The sequence below is a fragment of the Aulostomus chinensis genome, chromosome 18 (genome assembly GCF_037954235.1).
Source record: "Aulostomus chinensis isolate RoL2024-O1b breed Wild chromosome 18, RoL_Achi_v1.0, whole genome shotgun sequence".
NCBI lineage: Eukaryota > Metazoa > Chordata > Actinopteri > Syngnathiformes > Aulostomidae > Aulostomus > Aulostomus chinensis.
In genome coordinates this window covers 18,718,283-18,738,935 of record NC_141337.1, presented here as the reverse complement: position 1 = coordinate 18,738,935, position 20,653 = coordinate 18,718,283, and the positions used below count along the sequence as shown (strand labels likewise).

General features: G+C 42.5%; 1 protein-coding gene across 2 annotated transcripts in view; it reads left to right on the top strand.

Annotated features, from left to right (window-relative positions):
• Positions 1-20,653, top strand: part of usp43b (ubiquitin specific peptidase 43b) — a 122,871-nt gene that overhangs the window by 77,843 nt on the left and 24,375 nt on the right. For both annotated transcript variants that reach the window (XM_086183829.1, XM_086183828.1), the window contains exons 5-7: positions 2,786-2,921; positions 5,111-5,255; positions 17,255-17,417. In XM_086183829.1, the coding sequence (XP_086039955.1) occupies positions 2,786-2,921; positions 5,111-5,255; positions 17,255-17,417 (444 nt within the window). The remainder of the gene's footprint in view (positions 1-2,785; positions 2,922-5,110; positions 5,256-17,254; positions 17,418-20,653) is intronic.

The following is a 20,653-nucleotide window of genomic DNA, read 5'->3' as shown; positions in this document are numbered from 1 at the left end:
CAAAACTGAAGTTTTGGCATGTACTATAATAAGAACTAATGAGAATAACGAGCAGAGCTTAGATTCTTTAATCAAACAGAAAAAAATATACAAGCCCAGAAATCAAAGCTTAACCTCCTATAGATAATAAATGGAAATTTACCTAAAGTGTTCCAACCCTTTAAGAACTAGGTTTGTAATACATATTTCATCTTCAAAGTAGTGAAAATGTAATAACTGCCTCAAGTAAAACCTTTGCCTAAACAATGTCATTCAGTTTTTGATATTTCAAAAAAAAAATTGCATAAATGAAGGATCATGGGGCCATTATAGTCGTGAAATAGCTGCAAATGCTTATCACAATCTCTGATCTTTGTAGAGATATCCAAATTTGTGCACACACTTATAGATCTTTGTACAGATTTACAAATCTGTGACCGGAACACACTTGCAAATCTCAATATTTAATGTCGATTTTTTACACTTTTACAAATTTGATTAAACACACTCATTCTAAATTCACAATTGCAGATTTTTGTACACGTTCACAAATTTTATTACGCATTACAAATGATTTCACATTATGTTATGTTATATACATTACATTGTTATTTCTTGATCTTTTTCCAAATGTTACAAAAATCAATCAGGCAATTTACTTGGAAAACCAGAAGATAATGTACATTGTGTCTGTTTTGACATTTATATTTCAGTCATCATGACATCCTTGATTTTTTTCCCCTTTGTCTATGTTACTCCTTTGTTTCATGCACTACATTAATTAGTAGTAGTAGTTCAGGAAATCTGCAGGGCATTATATGCCCATTGATTTTCTGTTTGGAAGCCTCTGGGTAAATGTAATATAAACCAGAAGTATTCCATTGGGTTTTAGGCTTCTAACAGTGCTGTGCATCTGTAATAGTGATCTTGACCTTCAACCTCCAAAATTTTTCAGGTCATCCTTGTCTCTTTGTGGATGTTTGTGCGCTATTTGGAGGAATTTACTGAAAGCCTTCCACAAATTTTACCACTGAAATCTTTAAGTTCATTCTTGAGTCCTGGTGGACATGAGGGTACTTTATGTTTTCCCTCAAGGCGTTCTTGAGACATGGTGTTATTGAGAATGTGAGATAACAGTGACATTCATTTGACCATGACCATTATTATGAAAATATTTTCAGGTCATTCTTTCCCACAAAGCCTTCCCAAGATACTGTTTTTTAAGTGAGATGACAGTGACATTGACCTTCAACAATAAAAACCCTTTCAGTTCATCAATGTGTCTGAGTAGACATTTGAGCCACGTTTGATGAAATTTGGTCAAGGATATCATAGATATAGCAATGAAATCACAATGGTTTTGCCAACACAAAAGCATAAAAACTATGTAGATGTCAGGATTTTGAGGGTTGAGGATTATGGAGACCCAATTGCAGACAGTGAGGGAGGTGCACAAAAGAGGTTTATTGAGAGGTGGGAACGGGAGACAGGGGATCTTGACAACTGTGGACGTGGCGTGAGGGCGAAGGCTGGAGACGTGGCGTGAGGGCGAAGACTGAAGACGTGGCATGAGGCTGGAGATGTGGCGTGAGGCTGGAGATGTGGCGTGGCGTGGCGTGAGGCAGGAGGCGTTGCGTGAGGCAAGATGCTTGACGCGAGGCAGGAGGCGTGACGTGAGGCTGGAGGCTTGACGTGAGGCAGGAGGCTTGACGTGAGGCAGGAGGTGTGACGTGAGGCTGGAGGCGTGGCGTGAGGCTGGAGGCGTGGCGTGAGGCAGGAAGCTTGACGTGAGGCAGGAGGCTTGACGTGACAAAATCTATGACGACGACAACAGCAAATGACGACAGCGACAATGACAATGACAGCAACAGCAACAAACTACAGTGACTACAACTACAATGCCTTCGGGTGTGAGGCGGGGTTAACCCTGGACAGGTTACTAGTCCATCACAGGGCCATCAGGACTAATTAGGTGTTCAGCATCTTTCCAATGGACACTTCGACATGCTACCTGTCCAGGTTGAACCCCGCCTTTCACCCGTAGATGCTGGGATAGGCTCCAGCCCCCCCGCGACCCTTACTAGTAAGGAATAAGCGGAAGATGACGACGACGACTTCGCCATGCTCACCGTGGGAAGTGAGGATCGAACCAGCGACCCTTTGGTTGCATGACAGCCACTCTACTGCTGAGCCATGCCGCACCTATTATTACATTTTAACCGTTTGTTTTTAAGTTTTTCATTTTTGTGCTTTAATGTTCCAGTATGGACTATGTGATTTCTTGCACCTTATTTTTATGTTGTTGCATTTGAATTGCAAGGGATCAGTAATGTTTGTCAGCTATTACATAATTTAATCTTGAGGTCTAAAATAATTAACAGAAAAACATCTTTCATTAGCGTTGCATTCCTCCAGATCACCTCTCTCGGCTGTGTCTTAGCCACCCGCTACAGCCTTGGGGTTGTTAAGCGCCACAGGTGCCTCATAGAGTTCCTGCGTGAACCCCTCAGTGTGCGTTTTTTTCAAGGAAGCCATTATGTCCAAGCACCATACTCATGTCAACGCTGCCTCTGGAGAGGTCAGAGCCAAGCGCTCCCTCTCTTTAAAAATTCATCAGATTCCATTATTTGGCACTCATAAAACGAAGTTTTAATGATCTATTATTAATGTTAAAATGTATTGATTTATTCATGAAAGTCTTCTTTTGTCCCTTCCTGGCCATAGAAGAGGCTGCAGAAGCATTGGCACATAAAGCAACATAGAGGATATTTTCCTCCATTGCTGATGGTGTGTTTATCTCTGGCAGGCCGTTGTGTGTGACTCTGGTGTTCAACACCAAAGGACAGAGGTATCTGCGAGTTGGGATGGCTGTGCCACTCTTCGGCTCTGTCGCCAACCTGAGGAGGATGGTGGCTGACGAGGGCAAAATCTCTCCGGACCAGGTAACAAAAGAAGGAAAAAGTAGGAAAAACCCAAGGGTCAGTCTTCTTAGATGTTTATATATTTGATTTTTAACACACACAACTTTCCCAGCATGTCATGGTAGTGGATATGCTACAGGATTAGATATGATTATGGATATGCTCTTACAGCAACACAAGGATATAGTTATTCACAAGGTGTATTATCCTCACTCGTGAACAAGACCCCGAGATACTTAAACTCCTCCACCTGAGGTAAACCAGTCTTTTGTGGTGAAGAGGGAGCTTAGCCAGAAGGCGAGGCTCTCAATTTACCGGTCAATCTACGTTCCAACCCTCACCTATGATCATGAGCTCTGGGTAATGACCGAAAGAACAAGATCGCAAATACAAGCGGCCGAAATGAGTTCCCTCCACAGGGTGGCTGGGCTCTCCCTTAGAGAGAGGGTGAGAAGCTCAGTCATTCGGGAGGGACTCAGAGTAGAGCTGCTGCTCCTCCATGTAGAGGAGTCAGTTGAGGTTTCGGGCATCTGGTGAGGATGCCTCCTGGACGCCTCCCTCGGGAGGTGTTCCAGGCATGCCCAACCAGGAGGAGGCCCCGAGGCCGACCCAGGACACGCTGGAGGGTTTATATCTCTCGGCTGGCCTGGGAACGCCTTGGGATTCCCCCAGAAGAGCTGGTGGAAGTGGCTGGGGAGAGGACAGTCTGGGCTTCCTTGCTGAGACTGCTGCCCCCACGACCCGGACCCACCGGATAAAGCGGAGGAGGAGGAGGACGACGACGACGGCAGTGTATTATTGTGTCTTAACATCAATTGTTAAAGATGATTATGTGTAATATTATCAATCAGCAGTCTCACTATATGAGTGTAAAGTATTAGGACAATAATACATGTTTAATATTCACAGTCATCTGAGTCATGGTGACACACCGCTAATTCAAATCTCAGATTTCTTGACCATGAACATTGTTATGTTCCAAAAAAATTAAAGTTGGAACAAACCTAACGGAATCAATAATTAAACAGCAAAAAAATGAACATTAAAATTCTCCTGAATCTTTGCACTTGCATTATAATCTAAGGCCTACCCTCTGCACTCTGCTGAATGGGAGATCAGTGGAGCCTCAGCTGACATTTGAAGATAGTGAGGCAATCAACTGCATCTCTATCAATACCACTCAGTCTACATGTATCAGGTAGTGTGGTCATGGTGCTCAGATTTTTGTTTCAATAACGATACCAGTATGAATCTTGATACTTTTCCGAAAAAAAAACGGGCCAATACTCTCAAATGTCACTATGGTTGTTTATTTAAAAATACAAACCTTTAGAATAATGTCATATAATAAATGAATTGAATTAAGATCAATGGCATTCAAAACACTAGAGAACTTGTCTTGTCTCGTGTTGCATTAAAAAAAAAAAAGAAGCATTTTAATGAGATTGAGTATATAGCCTATCATTAATCCAGGACTAGGTTATGTCATATTTTAATGTTCAACAACAACAAAAAAAGTAGAGTTCAAATGCAGTCTACAGTATGAAACATTCAACAGGTAGTTGCCGTGTCTCTGTGTTTAATCACATGTGTGATTTTGCTATGGAGATGCAGGTGTACATCAATTCATTCCCCTGCCCCTCCGTCAAGGCTGTGTTTACTAGTTGTTATCACAGCACTGTGGCCTGTATATTACAAAGCTTTCCAAGTACTCAAGTCTATTGTGTTCATGGACGTGACAGGGCAGTGATTTTTTTTTACAAAGGTACTGTTTTTCTCTAAATGCAGTCAAGCACTGTTTTGAACACTCTAGTATAGCGGTGCTTTTTTAGTTCAGTAAAAGTGCAACACTCAATCATCATCAAACTTGTAGTTTTGATTGTCATGACAAAAAAAGAGTGTACAACTTGGAAGTTAAGGGATATCACAAATGTCTGATTTATTGTGAAATACAAAGGATGTGTGTGCTCTTTCAGTTTTGTCTTTCATTTAGTATCATATATCAAAGGAAGTTTTGGTGAAAGAAAATCTCAAGGGTCATTGAAAGAACGGAAAAATTGTCATAAACAAAAAAGTTAACACAATAAGTAGTTTTCTGTTACAGTGAGAAATTAAGTTGCAGAGTACAAAGGCTAGCGCTGACTTTCTGAGTGTGTGTGTGTGTGTGTGTGTCTGTGTCTGTGCGTTTCTGTCTATCTGTCTGTCTCCAGGTGATCCTGACTGAGGTGTACTCCACAGGGTTCCAGCGTTCCTTCTTTGATGAAGAAGATTTAACCAGTATCACTGAGAATGATGTCATATATGCCTTCCAAGCTCCACCCCTCTACATCAGAGGAGGCTCTGCTCGGATTTCAGGTAGCTGCATGATTGGGGATGTCCCAAATCAAGTTCTGGTTTATAAGTTCAAGAAGTCACAACATACACATATCATTGTTGTTTGACTACAGCCAATTAAGATCTAAACACAGAATCTGTGCACCTTATTTTTGAAGGAGGGAGGGGACCTTAGGGAGCACATTAGATAGTATATAACCTTTTTTAGAGCACTCAGTTAGAAGGTTTTGCATATGCTCTCAAATTTATGACTACAATGACTGAATTTACTTGACTTCATCTTTTTTCTCCCCTGTGACATGAACTCTGTGCTGAGAAGTACTTCAGTGCAGACTGTAAGCAAAAAGAGTTTCCTCTGTTTTCCACACTCACACAGCTGTAAGTTGGAGCTCAGCATAGCTGCTCTAAATGTGGCTAGTAGTGTTTTAATTTAAGTTGCAGTTCACTCTGTGAGAGTGGACTTAAGACTGCTACTGGGTTAACAATTATTAACATTTTAATTGTACATGTAAATGTATAAATGTGTTTGCATGAATATTGCAAAGTTTTCATTTTTCAAAAGGTTTGTGTGATAACTTCATGGTCAATCTGTGGTTTTCTGCACTATGAAGATGGTTCACTTTAGCAAACTATATCATTTTTCTCAGATCGTTCTCTGCCATTAAATAGTATAGAATTTTTACCTATTAACAGTAATTTCACAGCAAAGAGAGGTTATTGATTAATTAATAATGCAAACAAATTAATATCCTACAACATAGACTAACCACCAACTAGGCTTGTCACGAGAACCGATACTTCGGTACTGACTTTTCTAGAATACCCGAAGTACCGTTGGTACCGAGGAGCCAGATCTGGCCGCTTCTTTAGTGCTGTTTTATGGCTGTAAATGAGCGATTATCTGGCAACCCTCCCACGGTGCTGATCACGTGACTGAATACACTGCTTAGAAGAACAACATGCAACATGGCGGAGGCACACACATCTGGGTCGTCAACTACAGCGACAGCTGTCCCTCAATTAATTGAGAAGAAAAACGCCAAAATTCACGTATGGAAATACTTTGGATTCGAGGCGATGCAAAAAATGCCGTCACCGTACGGAGCAACACATCAAACTTGGCAAAGCATTTAAAAGACAAACACCCAGATTTGTACAAAGAATTCAAGGTGAGTGCATTTGAATTCAAACAATATTGTTTGTTGTTCACTCGTTTAAAATAAAGGAGCTTATGTTGAACTACAGGGGATTTATTGTTTATTTTTTTTATTTTTACCGTGGTATCGAGTATCGTGGAATTTAAGTAGTCTTGGTTTCGACTACTAAATTTCTGGACTCGTGACAAGCCTACCACCAACACAGTGGCCAGCCATCTCTTCTATATAACTGCTAGTGACACAGGGCTGCTGACTCTTTGGCAACGGCAAGCATCGCAATGCCAGTGCCAAGACCAGCAGCCGCTACTACCAAGATACAGATATACTGACAGGAATATTTACTGAGCATAGCGGCTCTTCTTGTTATTGATCAGTTTGCTATAGCTCATTTTTTTTGTTTGGATTGTACCATGTTTACATGCTTAACACCTTGCAATGAATATTGAATGAAACCTTAAAGCATTGCTCTTTAGTTTAATTAAATGAGAATGCGTTGCTTTTTAGGATTAGCTAATGCACTGTTCGAAAGGAAGATGTGCAATGTTAATGTTAGAAGAAGCAGTGCCAAGACAAGACATGATTTTGGGATTTCCTGCCAAGGCTGTTTGGACACAGATAACTGGCTTTCACTGTCTTTTATTGTGTTACAGACAGAGAACAGGTTCTTCTTAGTATTCCTTTATCAGCCATTTCTTCATGCTGCGCAGTGCTGTTTTCTAATCATTTTATGGACCATTTGTTTCAGCAATTTTATAAGTCTGAAATGACTCTTGTGGTGGAATTGTGTGTAAGCAGCTTTAAATCTGCAGCAGGAATTATGGAACCACTTCAGCAAAACATCGTCAACCTCATTTGGCTGCTCCAGTTAACTACTTAAATGGCTGAAAATAGAATTGAAGATTTGATGTCCAGTTGTTTTAACCCAATTATTGTCATCAAAGCGCATCATCTGACATGTTGCTCAATATCTACCCAGTGAGTTACTCACTCAGTGAGTGACTGAGAGAGTAGCCGTAGATTTTGATTATGGTTTTCATTACATTAACATGCACATTTTTTTTTTTTAAATAAAGACACAACAACCAAATTCTCCAACATGACCCTGAAACACTACTCCACCTAAGCCAAAACTTTGCAGATGGGGAAAAAGATCAGCCCAAAGCTAAAGGCTATCCCCAACAAACCAGTCATTGCTTTGGTCTTGCTGTTCACTCTTTGGACGCTAAAATGGATTACATCAGCCTGTGGAGATTTCTACAGCGTGTGTTATTGTCCGTGCCTGTCGACTGTTGTGTCTTTGCATTCTGGAGACATGGTTGACAGAAAAAACACCAGACCCTAGTGGAGCTAAAACTCAACTTAGCCGACAGATGCATCAATATTGGGTAAGCTCTGAGGAGGTGGCCAGTTGGATTGTAAGTCTGTAACAAAAACTGTCCAACTGCATCACACCAGTAAGCCCTGGCTTTTGGAGGTGGTCTGCTCCTTGTTGCGGCTACACGAAGCTGCATTTAGATCTGTAGACAATTAAACAACAAGGAATAACCTAAAAAGAGGAATTAAAGAGACCAAAAGGGGTTATGGGAAAAAAGTTGTCCAGTTACTTCACTGATACCAAGGACACAAGGCACTTATGGCAGGGACTGCAGGCAGCTACAGGCTATAACAACTCAACCTCAAGATCTTTGTCTCACTGTTTGAGGTTGTAGACAACAGCATAACACAAAAGCAGACACTGCCTTCAGCCGCCACCAACCAGGACATCTTCACTGACATATTCAACATCTCGCTCAGACAAGCCAGATTGCCCATCTGCTTCCAACGTACCGCCATAATATCTCTGCCAAAGACATCAAATCCAGCCTCGATGATTGACTACGGCCCTGTAGCCCAGACCCCCGTGGTTATGAAATGATTTGAACACCTCATGCCTCCCACTGACCCTGGACCCACTGCAGTTTGCTTCAAGAGCAAACCAAATGCCATCTTCACCCTGCTCCACCTCACTTGAACTCATGGAAAACAAGAGCACTTAATGCCAGGATCCTGCTAATTGAATTCAGCTCTGCATTTACCACAGTACTGCCACAACAACTAATTGAGAAAATGTTGGTGGATTTGGATCCTGGAATGCACAGATGAATGAGGGACTTCCTGATGGAAAGGTGGCAGACATCTGAAACAACCACAAAGAGCTCAGGATTCCTTTAAGGATGTGAACTGAGCAGTCGTTGTTCACCCTGCTGACACATGACTGTTCAGCTGGCTTCAACTCCAATTATATAATAAAGTTTGCAGATGACACTACAGCTGTCAGCCTTGTCACTAACAATAATGAGTCCGCCCACAGAAAAGAGGTGGAGCGGCTGACAGCCTGAACTGCACACAATCTTGCCACCAAGAAGACCAAGTAGATGGTAATTGACCTCAGGAGGACCATCTCCCACTGTGGCGTCGAGGTGGAGATGGTTCCCAGCACCAGGTGTCTGGGGGTCTATCTGATGGACAAGTTTATCTCCAGTAATAAGTTTATCTCCAGTAATAATACCACAGCAGGTACAGTGCACTGAATTACGGGTTGGTGAATATGTGAGAAACAATTTTGTTTTTTTGTTGGTTTTTTTTATGTGGAACATAAAAATGACAAAGAAATTTAAGTGTGAATCTTTAAACACCTGGGGGCAGGGTAAAAAGACAAACTCCAGCTTTAGCATCTTATTGGATGCTTCATCAGTGGAGCAGTAAATCCAGAGCTGTTTCCTCCTTCAGAAGAGTTGTAGATGAGGAAACCTTGGACGCCAGTACATTGGTCAGCCTGGAAAAATTGCAAAACTGTGTTAGTCACAGAAAGTGATGTCCTCAGTTTGAAAATTCTGAAAGTGCTAAATGGCAGGTCACCGTACCAGTTTATAAAACTTGTCAAGAACCAGGGTGATGATACCATCGCCACTTACATAGTGACTGTGGGCCACCGAACAATTCATTAATCACATAATGTGAAAATTAATTGTGTAAAACATCTTTTGTTAGAAGTGTTTGTATGTGTCTCTGCATTATTAGGAACTATGAAGTGATACTGTTCACCTGAAAATATAGAGATATTAAAATAAAATCATTTACCAATGACTGTTGGCTCCAAGTCAAAAAAAGATGGCCTTGGAGACATTTGCCAGTTCCGGGGTCTTTGAAGATGGTACTGAGGGTTATCTCCATCTCTGATGATCTTGTTAAACCTGTTACGTGGAGGTGGTGGAGGGAAGTAGACCCAATAGGAGACAGAGAGTGGGAGGGTGCACAAAAGAGATTTATTGGGTACACTGGATGCTTGAGACGAGGAAGCTCTGGTGACTTGAGGCTCTGGTGACTGGCGGTTGGAGGCGTTTGACCGGCGACTTGACACTGGCAACTGGTGACTTGAAAATCATGATACACAGTTAGTGACTCTCTCTCTCTCTCTCACTCACTCTCACACTCACACACACACACACACACAACGGCACGTAAATGTGACTGACAGAACACAATGACCCAACACCGAACAGGGGAAACACAGCCAGGTGAGGTCAGGAAGACAGGACATGACTAAAAAACAAAACCAGGGTGGGTGGAGGGTTTAAAAATGTAAAAGATAGTGACAATACCTTGTTTTTGTGTTAAATGTAAGAGCAGCTAATGTTGACTGGTCAAATTGATCATGAACTCAAACACAGTGTGAGGCATCCAGAGAACTTGAATAAGACTAAAGAGACAACAAAGTGGGGGTGTACTCTTTGTAGAGGAAATTCTATTTGCAAAAGTGGTGTTTAATTATGAGCTTTCAGACAGTCTGTTTAGTCTGGCTCATCCTGAGTGGCTGTTAGATGATAAAAGAAGCCTTCTTAAAAGAGATTAGAATCAACAGGTATGTAGGCTTAGCAAAGTTAACAGCAAATACCTGTTTTCACTTTCTGTATGTGCCTTATGAAGTGTGTATGTGTATGTATGAAAACACATGCAGATACCTCTTCACTTAGCAAACAAGAAAAAAAACAGGAGAGCAGTGAAACTATTAGGATAGTTTAATTTAGTTTAGTTTATTTGTCCTATGAGGAAAATTTACTTCACGATTCCGCACACCTTGAGTGCCAACATATAAACGCATACCCCACAGATACAAGATACCTTTGCCACACACACACACACACACAAGGATTCTCAACATATAACATGGTATAACACACACATTTACATGTCACTGCTGTTTTTGAGTTTTGTTAGTTATGTGATGGGGATCTTTGTCATAGGGGACAAAGCTATCACTGAATTAGATTTTTTTCCATGGCAGTGACCTGTACGGGTGTTGTGAAGGAAGCAGTGTGAAATGTGGGTTTAGGGGATGACTGGGGTCCTGTGCAATGATCTGAGCTTGAGTTGCAGTGGCTGTGCTGTTAAGGTCTGTGAGACTGGGAGTGGTGAGGCCGATGATCTTGGCAGCTTTGTGTGTGATCTGTGTGGGTCTGTTCTTGTCAGAGGCTGACAGCTTGTAGAAGACGCAGGGTGAGAAGTGGAGGAGGATGGGCTGGATAATGCTTTTGAAGAGTAGCAACAGGAGATGGGGGGGCAACTGAGAGTGATCTGAGTTTCCGGATGGCGGAGAGTCTCTGTTGGCAGCATTTATGGATGTCAGTGGAGTGTTGTTCACAGCTCAGTTTATCATCCAGGGTGATACCAAGATATTTGTGACTCTCCACCATCTCAACTGCTTCACCTGCATCAATGTTTACAGGGTGGTGTGTGGGCTTGGAGGTTGACCTGTTGGGGGTGTTAAATGGTAAATGGACTCAATTTTAAATAGCGCTTTTCTGCCTTAGCGGCACTCAAAGTGCTTTACAGTGTCATCTCATTCAACCATTCACACACACTCAAACACTGATGGTGAAGGCTGCCATGCAAGGCGCCAACCTACTCATCAGGAGCAATTACGGGTTCAGTATCTTGCTCAAGGACACTTTGACATGGTCACCGGGGTCGAGGATCGAACCAGCGACCCTTCGGTTGCCACTCTACCACTGAGCCATGCCGCCCAAAGACCAGTTAAAAGACCAGTTCTTTTGTCTTAGAGACATTTAATTGCAGATGATTATCTGTGCACCAACTGTGTGTGAGAAGAGATGGAGTTGTGATAGGCCATAGGTGAGTTATTGTCATTGAGTAGAGCAAGTACTGCAGTGTCATCAGAGTACTTGAGGAATGTAGTGATATGTGAGGGGCTTGTGCAGTTGTTGGTGTAGAGGGTGAAAAGAAAGGGACTCAGGACACAGCCTTGAGGGGAGACATGCCACTGCATATTCAGTCCCTCTCTTGGCTTTGTAGGCAAAATGGTTAGAGTCCAGGTGTGGCTTGACAGATGGAAGCATGATGTGAAGAACCATTTTTTCCAGGCATTTCATGATAATGTGAGTGTGATGGGACAGTACTGATTTAGTTCTGATGGGCAGGATTTCTTGGGTTTTGGTAAGAAGGTGGATGTTTTCCAGAGGGTTGGCACTGAGGCCGTCCTGTAGGATTCCCAGAAGAGGGAGTGCATAATGGGAGAGAGCTCGATGGCACACTCCTTCAGACACTCCTGCATGCATGCCATCCAGCTCTTGGGCCTTCCTTATCTTACACTGGCTCATCTACTGGCGTACATTCTCTACAGAGAAGGGGGAAGGGTGTGTTGAGTCAGGGATCATCCAGGAGCATCTTGCAGTCCTCTGAGTTGTCCTTGGTATTGAACCGGGTATAAAAGGTATTCAGATTTTCAGCAAAGGAGATGGAGTTGGTTATTTCAGGTGTGGAGGATTCTGAGTACAGATTGGTGAGTGTTCTCACTTTCTGTAATGTTTGCATGGTGTTCATTTTGCTGAAGTGCTGTTCCAGGAGTAAAATAACCTATACAGTTTTCAGACAATGAGCTATAAAGAAAGTTGATTTAAAAAAGGATGAGTACTGCATCTTCCACCAGACAACCCTGCCCAGGAGGTGACCTCTGTATTTTACTGCTGTATCTGGAACATGCTGCAAGTGTCTATTGTCATGTAAAATATTATTTTTGTTTTTTGTTCTCATAAATCATTCCCAGGGCTGTCAGAGGTCACTGTTCATGGAAACTGCCTTACATGTTTGAAGCAGGTTTTAACACCAGCTTGATTAGAGCAATATTTATAAATTAAAAGTTGTGTATACTCGTCATAACTCTCATTCTCAGGGTCAAGACATGACAATCAGAGATTTAATGTTGAACTTTTGATGGTTTATATGTTGTTGTTGGTCCTGCTCTCCATACAGTTTAATTTCATCACACCCCGATGATCATTTGGAGGAGTGATATGTTCAACCAGCTGCTTGCCTCTACAAAGAGCACAGTTGCTCAACTGTGGCGTTAGCGAGTGACTGTGATGAATCATGCGTGACAGTGTTTATCAATGTATTTTCACGATGTCAGATAAAATTATTTTGTCATTCCAAAAAAAGTCATTTTGAAAGCCATATAAACACCTTAATCTGACTAAAAATGTAATAGCCTTAATTGGCCTGGTGTTATGCATGTTCTTTGTAGGATTCATCATGGTGTTTAACCTGGAAGTCCAACAGTGAACAGTCAAGGGGGCTCTCTAGATGGCAGGTGAAATTATGTCAAAAGCAAGACATTTCTGGACAAAACAAAACATCTTAACTTCTTTTTTGTCCGTTGTTCTTTTGTAGTCTTTGAATGAAAGTGTTCCATTTGACAGGGACGCTGCTCGTCACTGAAATTACACTCGCACCCATCAGAAGGCGTTCCTTTTTAAGGGGGATCTTTGGGAAGCCCTTGTCACTTTCTCCTGGAAACAGGAAGAAGTCAACACCATGGTTACATTAAGCCAAATATGTTTTCATGCTTGGTCCTAGCCTAATGAAGGCTTTAGTCTGTTCATGGCGCAGGGGTAGAGTGGCCGTCTAGCAACCAAAGGGTCGCTGGTTCAATCCTCGACCCCCGTGACCATGTAGAAGTATCCTTGAGCAAGATACTGAACCCATAATTGCTCCTGATGAGTAGGCTGGCGCCTTGCATGGCAGCCTCCACCATCAGTGAGTGAGTGTGTGTGTGAACGGGTGAATGAGACGACACTGTAGAGCGCTTTGAGTGCCGCTAAGGTAGAAAAGTGATATATAAAATTGAGTCCATTTACCAATTACCATCAAAACTCCCTTCAGCTGCAGAACATCCACAAAACAATGAGCAGAACTTATTCTTTCAAATACAGGCTGTTTTTATTTTTGAAGTTTTACCATCACCATACATTTAATGAGAAAGGTACTACGAGATAAATCAAAGTTATGCATATGTCAACAACATTGCAAGACTGAACTTATCTATTTTTAGGGCCTGAGCCAGAAGGTACTTCAGGCGAAGACCCTATTATATTATGTTTCCTTTCTTCTCAATTTACTTTTGCACCCAAGGTCAGTGCCATTAATGGAGTCTGATTTCATGCATATTTGCTGACGAAGAGAGTTATCGTCCCATCCCTCTCCGCCCTACTGGGTTTCGGATGGCCCTCAATGTAGCTGACCCTCAACAAGACCGTGCAAATGGAGGCAGAATGGATAGGGGCTAGTTTGAAAAAGGCTCTTTATGGACAATGACAGGAGCCCAATTAAAAACTGTGCCTGTAAACCTTCAAACTGTGTCATTTGGAAAGGCTCAGCAACTCCAGCCAGTCAATTTTCATTCAAGTGAATTATGTGATCTATCACGTAAACCTTCTGGGGCTCAGAGGTGACCTGCTGAGTTGCAGCTATGCTCACATCACGTCACACATGTTTGTTTTTTTAAGAACTAATCCCTAATCAGACACACCCCTCCATGTTGTTAGGGATACAAGGAGATGAGGAGAGAAGTGGTGGTGGCTGGCACCCCACCAGGACGGGATGTTGGATATCATCTGATACAGAGGCTGCTTTAGATAAGACATCCTGCTGAGACTGCAGGCAGCCATTGGTCCATCTGTTCTCTGAATCACTGTTCCTCCAAATAGATAGCTGTTGTCTCACCATTTTCTGCATCTCAGTTTCCTCCTCACTACCATGTACCAGGTGTCAGGTTTACGGATCATATTTTCACTGCATGAAACCAGTCGTCCTCTTTCAGGCACACTGTAAAAATCTGGTATAAATTTACAGTAAAATCTTAACAGTATTTTACTGTATTAGTGTTATACAGTATCATACTCTGAATTGCAATGCATTCGGGGGGGGGGGGCCCTGATTACTGAAATTTAAGAGAATGCCGTGATTTACAGCAATTTACTGTAAAAATTTGAAAACAGCAATGTGTCTTGGGAAGGTGAAAAAAGTGCGGGGAAAAAAGACAAGAGGAACACAGCTAAGGTTTTCTTTTATTTTCTGGCAAGAGTTTGTTCATACAACTTGCATTTTTTTCAACTTTGGAGCACATCTGTGAGTCTCTGCCACAGACATGGCCGCACTACTACTGCTCAGCCTCTTGTGTCCAGAGCTGCATTGAGATGAGACAACCATCCACTGAGTAAGTAACCATTTTCATTCTGCTTTTAAACACCAACATGTTAGGCCATGGCATAGCATTATCCCTGTCGAAGAAATCAAATGAAAAGATAATTTAGATTATTCTCCAGTTTAATGGTCTAAAAACGGCCTTTTAGAACAGTGTTATAACAAGGCTGTTGAAAAGCTTCATATTGCAATGTTGTAATGTTAGCAGGTTTTCCTGCAGCACTTTACAGCTTAGGCAGCCACTGAAGCAACAAACGTCTGCTGCCTTAACTAACATCTTTAAAAAAAAACACAAAAAAAGGATTTTCCATTCATTTTCTTCCGCTTATTCCTGTTAAGGGTCGCGGGGGGGGGGGCTGGAGCCTATCCCAGCAGCTACGGGCGAGAGGCGGGGTTCACCCTGGACAGGTCACCAGTCCATTGCAGGGCCAACATAGAGAGACAGACAACCATTCACACTCACAGTCAAACCTATGGTCAAATAGAGTATTCAATTAGTCTAGTCCCCATCTGCATGTCTTTGGACTGTGGGAGGAAGCCCGGAGAGAACCCACGTAGGAACAGGGAAAACATACAGACTCCACACAGAAAGAAACCATGCCCAAGCCAGGACTCGAACCTTGAACCTTCTTGCTGTGAGGTGACAGCGCTAACCACTGCACCACCGTGCAGCCCAAAAAAAGCTATTTTGGCCGCGTTATTCTGTCCTGCTTTCTTTCTTTCATTCCAAACTGTGACCAACGGCAATCTCACTACTCAGCATAACTCATTAAAAAATGTGTCAAGAATCGGTGTTTGAAATCTTTAAATACAGTAGATATATGTGGTATGCAGCAGAATCATGGGACGCGTCGGAACAGCGGCATTAATGGTTGAATGTCGTGCTATGTCACTATCTGACATCTTTTGCCAGCATCCGGGGGAAAAAAATTCTTCTGTTTAATTTTTTTTTATATTTACTGTTTCTTAAATAATTGTTCAGTGTAGTGCAAAGTCAGTTGTCTATATTGCACAACATCACCCCCACCCCCTGTCACTCCCCACCACCTTCACTCACAAATTTTCTGCGGGAAACCCTGGTTAGCTAGCTAATATTAGTGCATGTTGGCCTTAAAAAGTAAGAAGTTACTAAGTTGTAAGTTCATTTGTAGGCGTAAATATAAATGAGTAGGAGTGAGCGCTCTTTGCTTCATTGTCGCTTCTTGGAAACAGTCGGTGAGTGTTTGTTGCGTGGTTCTCTCCGTGTTGATCTAACCTCCTTCTCTCCCCTGCTGCTAGCTTAGCTTCCACACATTGACTGTATCAGGACCAGAGGCAGACAGCAGCGAGCAGCATATAAAAGAGGCAAGAAATAAAAAAAGAACTCTCAGCATAATTATTAATGAATTACCTCTTTGTTTCTTTTGGTAAAAAACATTTATTGTGGCTGAGATTTGCCAGACTGATGAAATTAGTAAACTAATGTGAATGTAATGTGGGATAGGCTCCAGCCCCCCCCCCCTCCCCCCTCCCCGCAACCCACATTGTTTTTCAGAAGTTGCATTGACATAAACTTAGAAAGGCACAAAAGCAAGAAGGATGGTGAAGAAGAAGGCATCTTCAGTTAATCCACGCGTCTGCGCACTCATCAGAAAGCTGAGTGATTTCAAATCACACTTTGACATACTATCTTTCACGCGCACTCATGCACTCACACTATCACTCACTCGCACATGCACACGCACACACTATCGCTCACTCATACACACACACACACACGCATGCACACACACACTGTCACTCACGCACACACATGCAAAAATGTTACAAGGAAAAAACAGTTCTCTAATTGTTTTGTGTTCAGTATGCCTGTCTTCTGCAACAAGTTACATGTTGTTTTTTTGCTGATTTGTTGTAGTTTTGTTTGTGCTACATGGGTGACATGTTTACACTTTAATAAACAGTTGAGAAGGAAGGAGCTGTCCCCTTGTCATTTCTCATTTTTATTGCTGTAGTAGTAGTAGTAGTAGTAGTAGGAGTAGTAGTAGTAGGAGTAGTAGTAGTAGTAGTGGTAATAATTGTGGTGATGATGATGTTATTACAGTAGCTTTCTTTAATTATCATCAAATACGGGATATATACTGCAATCCAAAATACAGTAATAAACTTTAAAAATACAGTATTTTACTGGCTAAATTACTGCCAGTAAAATACTGTAAATTTACAGTGAAAAGTTTAACAGTGCACAAAATCCAAGATATTTAAATTGAAATTGTATGTAAGTACAGTTCTCCAATTTCCGTTAATGCAGGCTCTCTTTTTCCTGTGTTCATCCCTCTCTATTAGGGTACCATCACAGCCTGCCATCATCCCCCTACTCCACTGGTCCTGAAGGTCAAAGGTTAGCTGCATCTGGGACATTGTCATCAGAGTTCCTCAACCAACGTATCCCTGTAAAAATTCTTCTCCTGGTGTGCAACGCAGCAGGTGGAGGCCAGCAGGCTGTCAGGTAATTACATGAATTGATATATTTATAGTTAATTATAGTTTACTGACTCACAAATATTATGTATTGACCCCGAAATAATATTTGTCAATGCCTTATACAAACGTACGTTTTAAGAGGCATGTCATACTTTCATGAGAAATAAATGTTTTATTATCTTACATCCCTATAACTCACCAACAATATTTATTTTATATGATTTTGAGATATATATCAAAAAAGTAGTTGGCTGGAGAATATGAAGACTGATGTTAGGTAATGTGTTGATGTCATACACATTAATGTATAAATATGAAGATATATATTTGGTATTTTCTCAAAAAATTCTCAAAACAAGTGTTGTTGAAGATGTCCTTACTTAGCAGGGCAGAAACCGCTGTAACTCACCCATTGTGTTATTTCCATAGCCAAGTTATGGACTATATTATGTTGCGAAGCTACAGGTTCTGTTAAAACATACTCTGTCACTTGTTGCTAATATAATGTATATGATTTTAACCAGTTTGAAATGGTGAAAGAATAGAAAGTTATTTTACTTCAGTGGTCATTTAATGATTCTTTTCTACTCAAAGCATTATTGTGATTATCTCACCTGGTCATCATTATAGTTGTAAAGGCACAGTGCTTTAGCTGAGTCTACCCACTGCCTTTCACTATTAACAGCCTGTAAGGAAATGTGAGTTGCTTGGTATCTGGCTGTGCGTGGAGTGTTTCAAGGTCATGTAACGGGAGGAACTACCATCCATGTCACTGTGAGGTGAGCTTTAAATCAAACACCTGAGGATCATAACATCTGATAGAATATAGATCCATCAGACGCCAGCCTCTCTGACATAGTGGAGGGCGATCAATATGAGACAGTCCAATCCCATCCATGACACTCAATGTCTCAGTTTCTCATTCAAAAAAACCTCACTGTCATTGAACGAACCAGCCACCAATGTCACTTTCATCAGATGACTTACCTCTGCAAATAAGATGTCATTAGAGTATAGAGTGGCATCATAGGTACATTTCTGAACATCACAAAAGCTCGTGGGTTTTAGTCATATTTTTAAAAAATGTCTCGTCTCGTCTCGTCTCGTTGTCTTCTGCTTATCCACGTCGGGGCTCGTGGGAGAAGCAGCCTCAGCAAGGAAACCCAGACTGCTCCCGAGAATCCTGAGGCGTTCCCTAACCAGCCAAGAGATAATCCCTCTCAAATGTCCTGGGTTGGCCCCAAGGCCTCCTCCCGGTTGGACATTCCTGGAAAACCTCCCGAGGGAGGAGTCCAGGAGGCTTCCTCACCAGATGCCCGAACCACCTCAACTGACTTCTCTCGACATGGAGGAGCAGCAGCTCTACTCTGAGTCCCTCCTGAATGACTGAGCTTCTCACCCTCTCTCTAAGAGCCCAGCCACCCTGCGGAGGGAACTCATTTTGCCTTCTTGCATTCACGATCTTGTTCTTTCGGTCATTACCCAGAGCTCATGACCAATGGTGAGGGTTGGACCGTAGATTGACTGGTAAATCGAGAGCTTTGCCTTTTGGCTTAGCTACCTCTTTAACAGAACGGACTGGTTTAGCCCCCACATCACTGTGGACACCGCCGCAATCCGCCTGTCAATCTCCCGCGCCATCCTACCCTCACTCGTGAACAAGATCTTGAGGTACTTGAACTTCTCCACCTGAGGCAGGACACTTAGATCTTGTGTACACCAACATTGCGGACCCACGCAGAGCTGTTCCCCTCCCTCATGTTGGTAACTCATATCACATAAGTGTCCTGCTCACTCCAGCATACAGACCCAGAGGTAGTGATAGATCCATAGTCCAGACTATCAGAGTCTGGCCGCGGGAGGCGATCCCCACATTGCAGGACTGTTTTGACACCATGCAGTGGGATGTTTTAGAGAGGCTGCCACTCATGATGGTGCCACTGACCTGCAGGATTACACAGAAGCAGTCATTGGCTACATTGATAAATATATTGGTGATGTGACTGTAGTAAAGACCATCAAATGCCATGCCAACCAGAAACCCTGGATAACTGGTGAACTACATGCCCTGCTAAGAGCCAGAAATGCTGCTTTCAGGTCAGGTGATGCTGCAGCTTACAAATAGCCAGAAAAAAGCCTGACAAGTGGCATCAAGAGGACAAAGAGGCAGTATGGACAGAGACTCCACAGCCACTTCACTCTCACCAAAGATTCCCATCAGCTGTGGCGTGGCTTCTGCACCCTGACGGACCAAAGACCTTCCCCCTCACTAATGTGCCTTAACGACGCTCCCAAAGCTCACCTTTTAACTCTATTATCCCATCGCAACTGGTGAAGAAGCTAAGGTCGCCGGATGTCGACTCTCGCACCTGGAACTGGGTCCTCGGTTTTTTGATGCAGCAGCAGCAAGAAGTTAGAGTAGGAAACAAAACATCAAGCTCAATCACAGTGAACACAGGGTCCCCCAAAGGCTGCGTGCCCAGTCCACTGCTGCTCTGCCTGCTCACACATCAAATCACATCATTAAATATATGGACAATACAACCATGATAGGTCTCATTACAGGCACCAAGGAGTCTGCATACAATATGGAGGTGGACCAGCAAAAGTCCCATAATCTCATGCTCAATATGGGAAAAAACAAATGAGATAGTGGTGGACTCTCGGTCTGGTGAGTGCGTATACAGACCCTTGAACATCAACGGGGAAGCTTTAGAGAGGGTCAGCAGCATTGAATCCCTCAGGGTTCATCTGGGAGACAACCTGCCTTCCACCATCAATACCTCAGCCATCCTTAAAAAGGCCCAGCAGCGACTCCACACTCTTCTCAGACTCTGAAAGACTGGTCTCCCAACAGAACAGCTGACCACCTTTATAAGGGCACTGTGGAAAGTATCCTCACCTAGAGTCTCATCTCCTGGTTCCATAACTGCAAAGAGCAAGAGAAACACCAGCTACACAGAATAGTAAAGACAGCCCAGAAAATCACTGGTGCCCCTATTCCTACACTGCTGGATATCTACTAGGACTGCTGTATCAGCAGGGCAACAACCATCATAAAGGATCCCCACCACCCATCCCGCCCTCTGTTTACCTTTTTGCCATCAGGAAAAAGGCTCAGGAGTATTTGTGTATATTCTCAGTCATCCAGGTCATCATAATTCTCAAAAATGATCAATATAGGTAAATTTCTGGTGGGAAGTATTAGGTGACCCCCTGATACTTCCCACCAGAAATTTAGAACTGAGGAAGCTTCTTGGA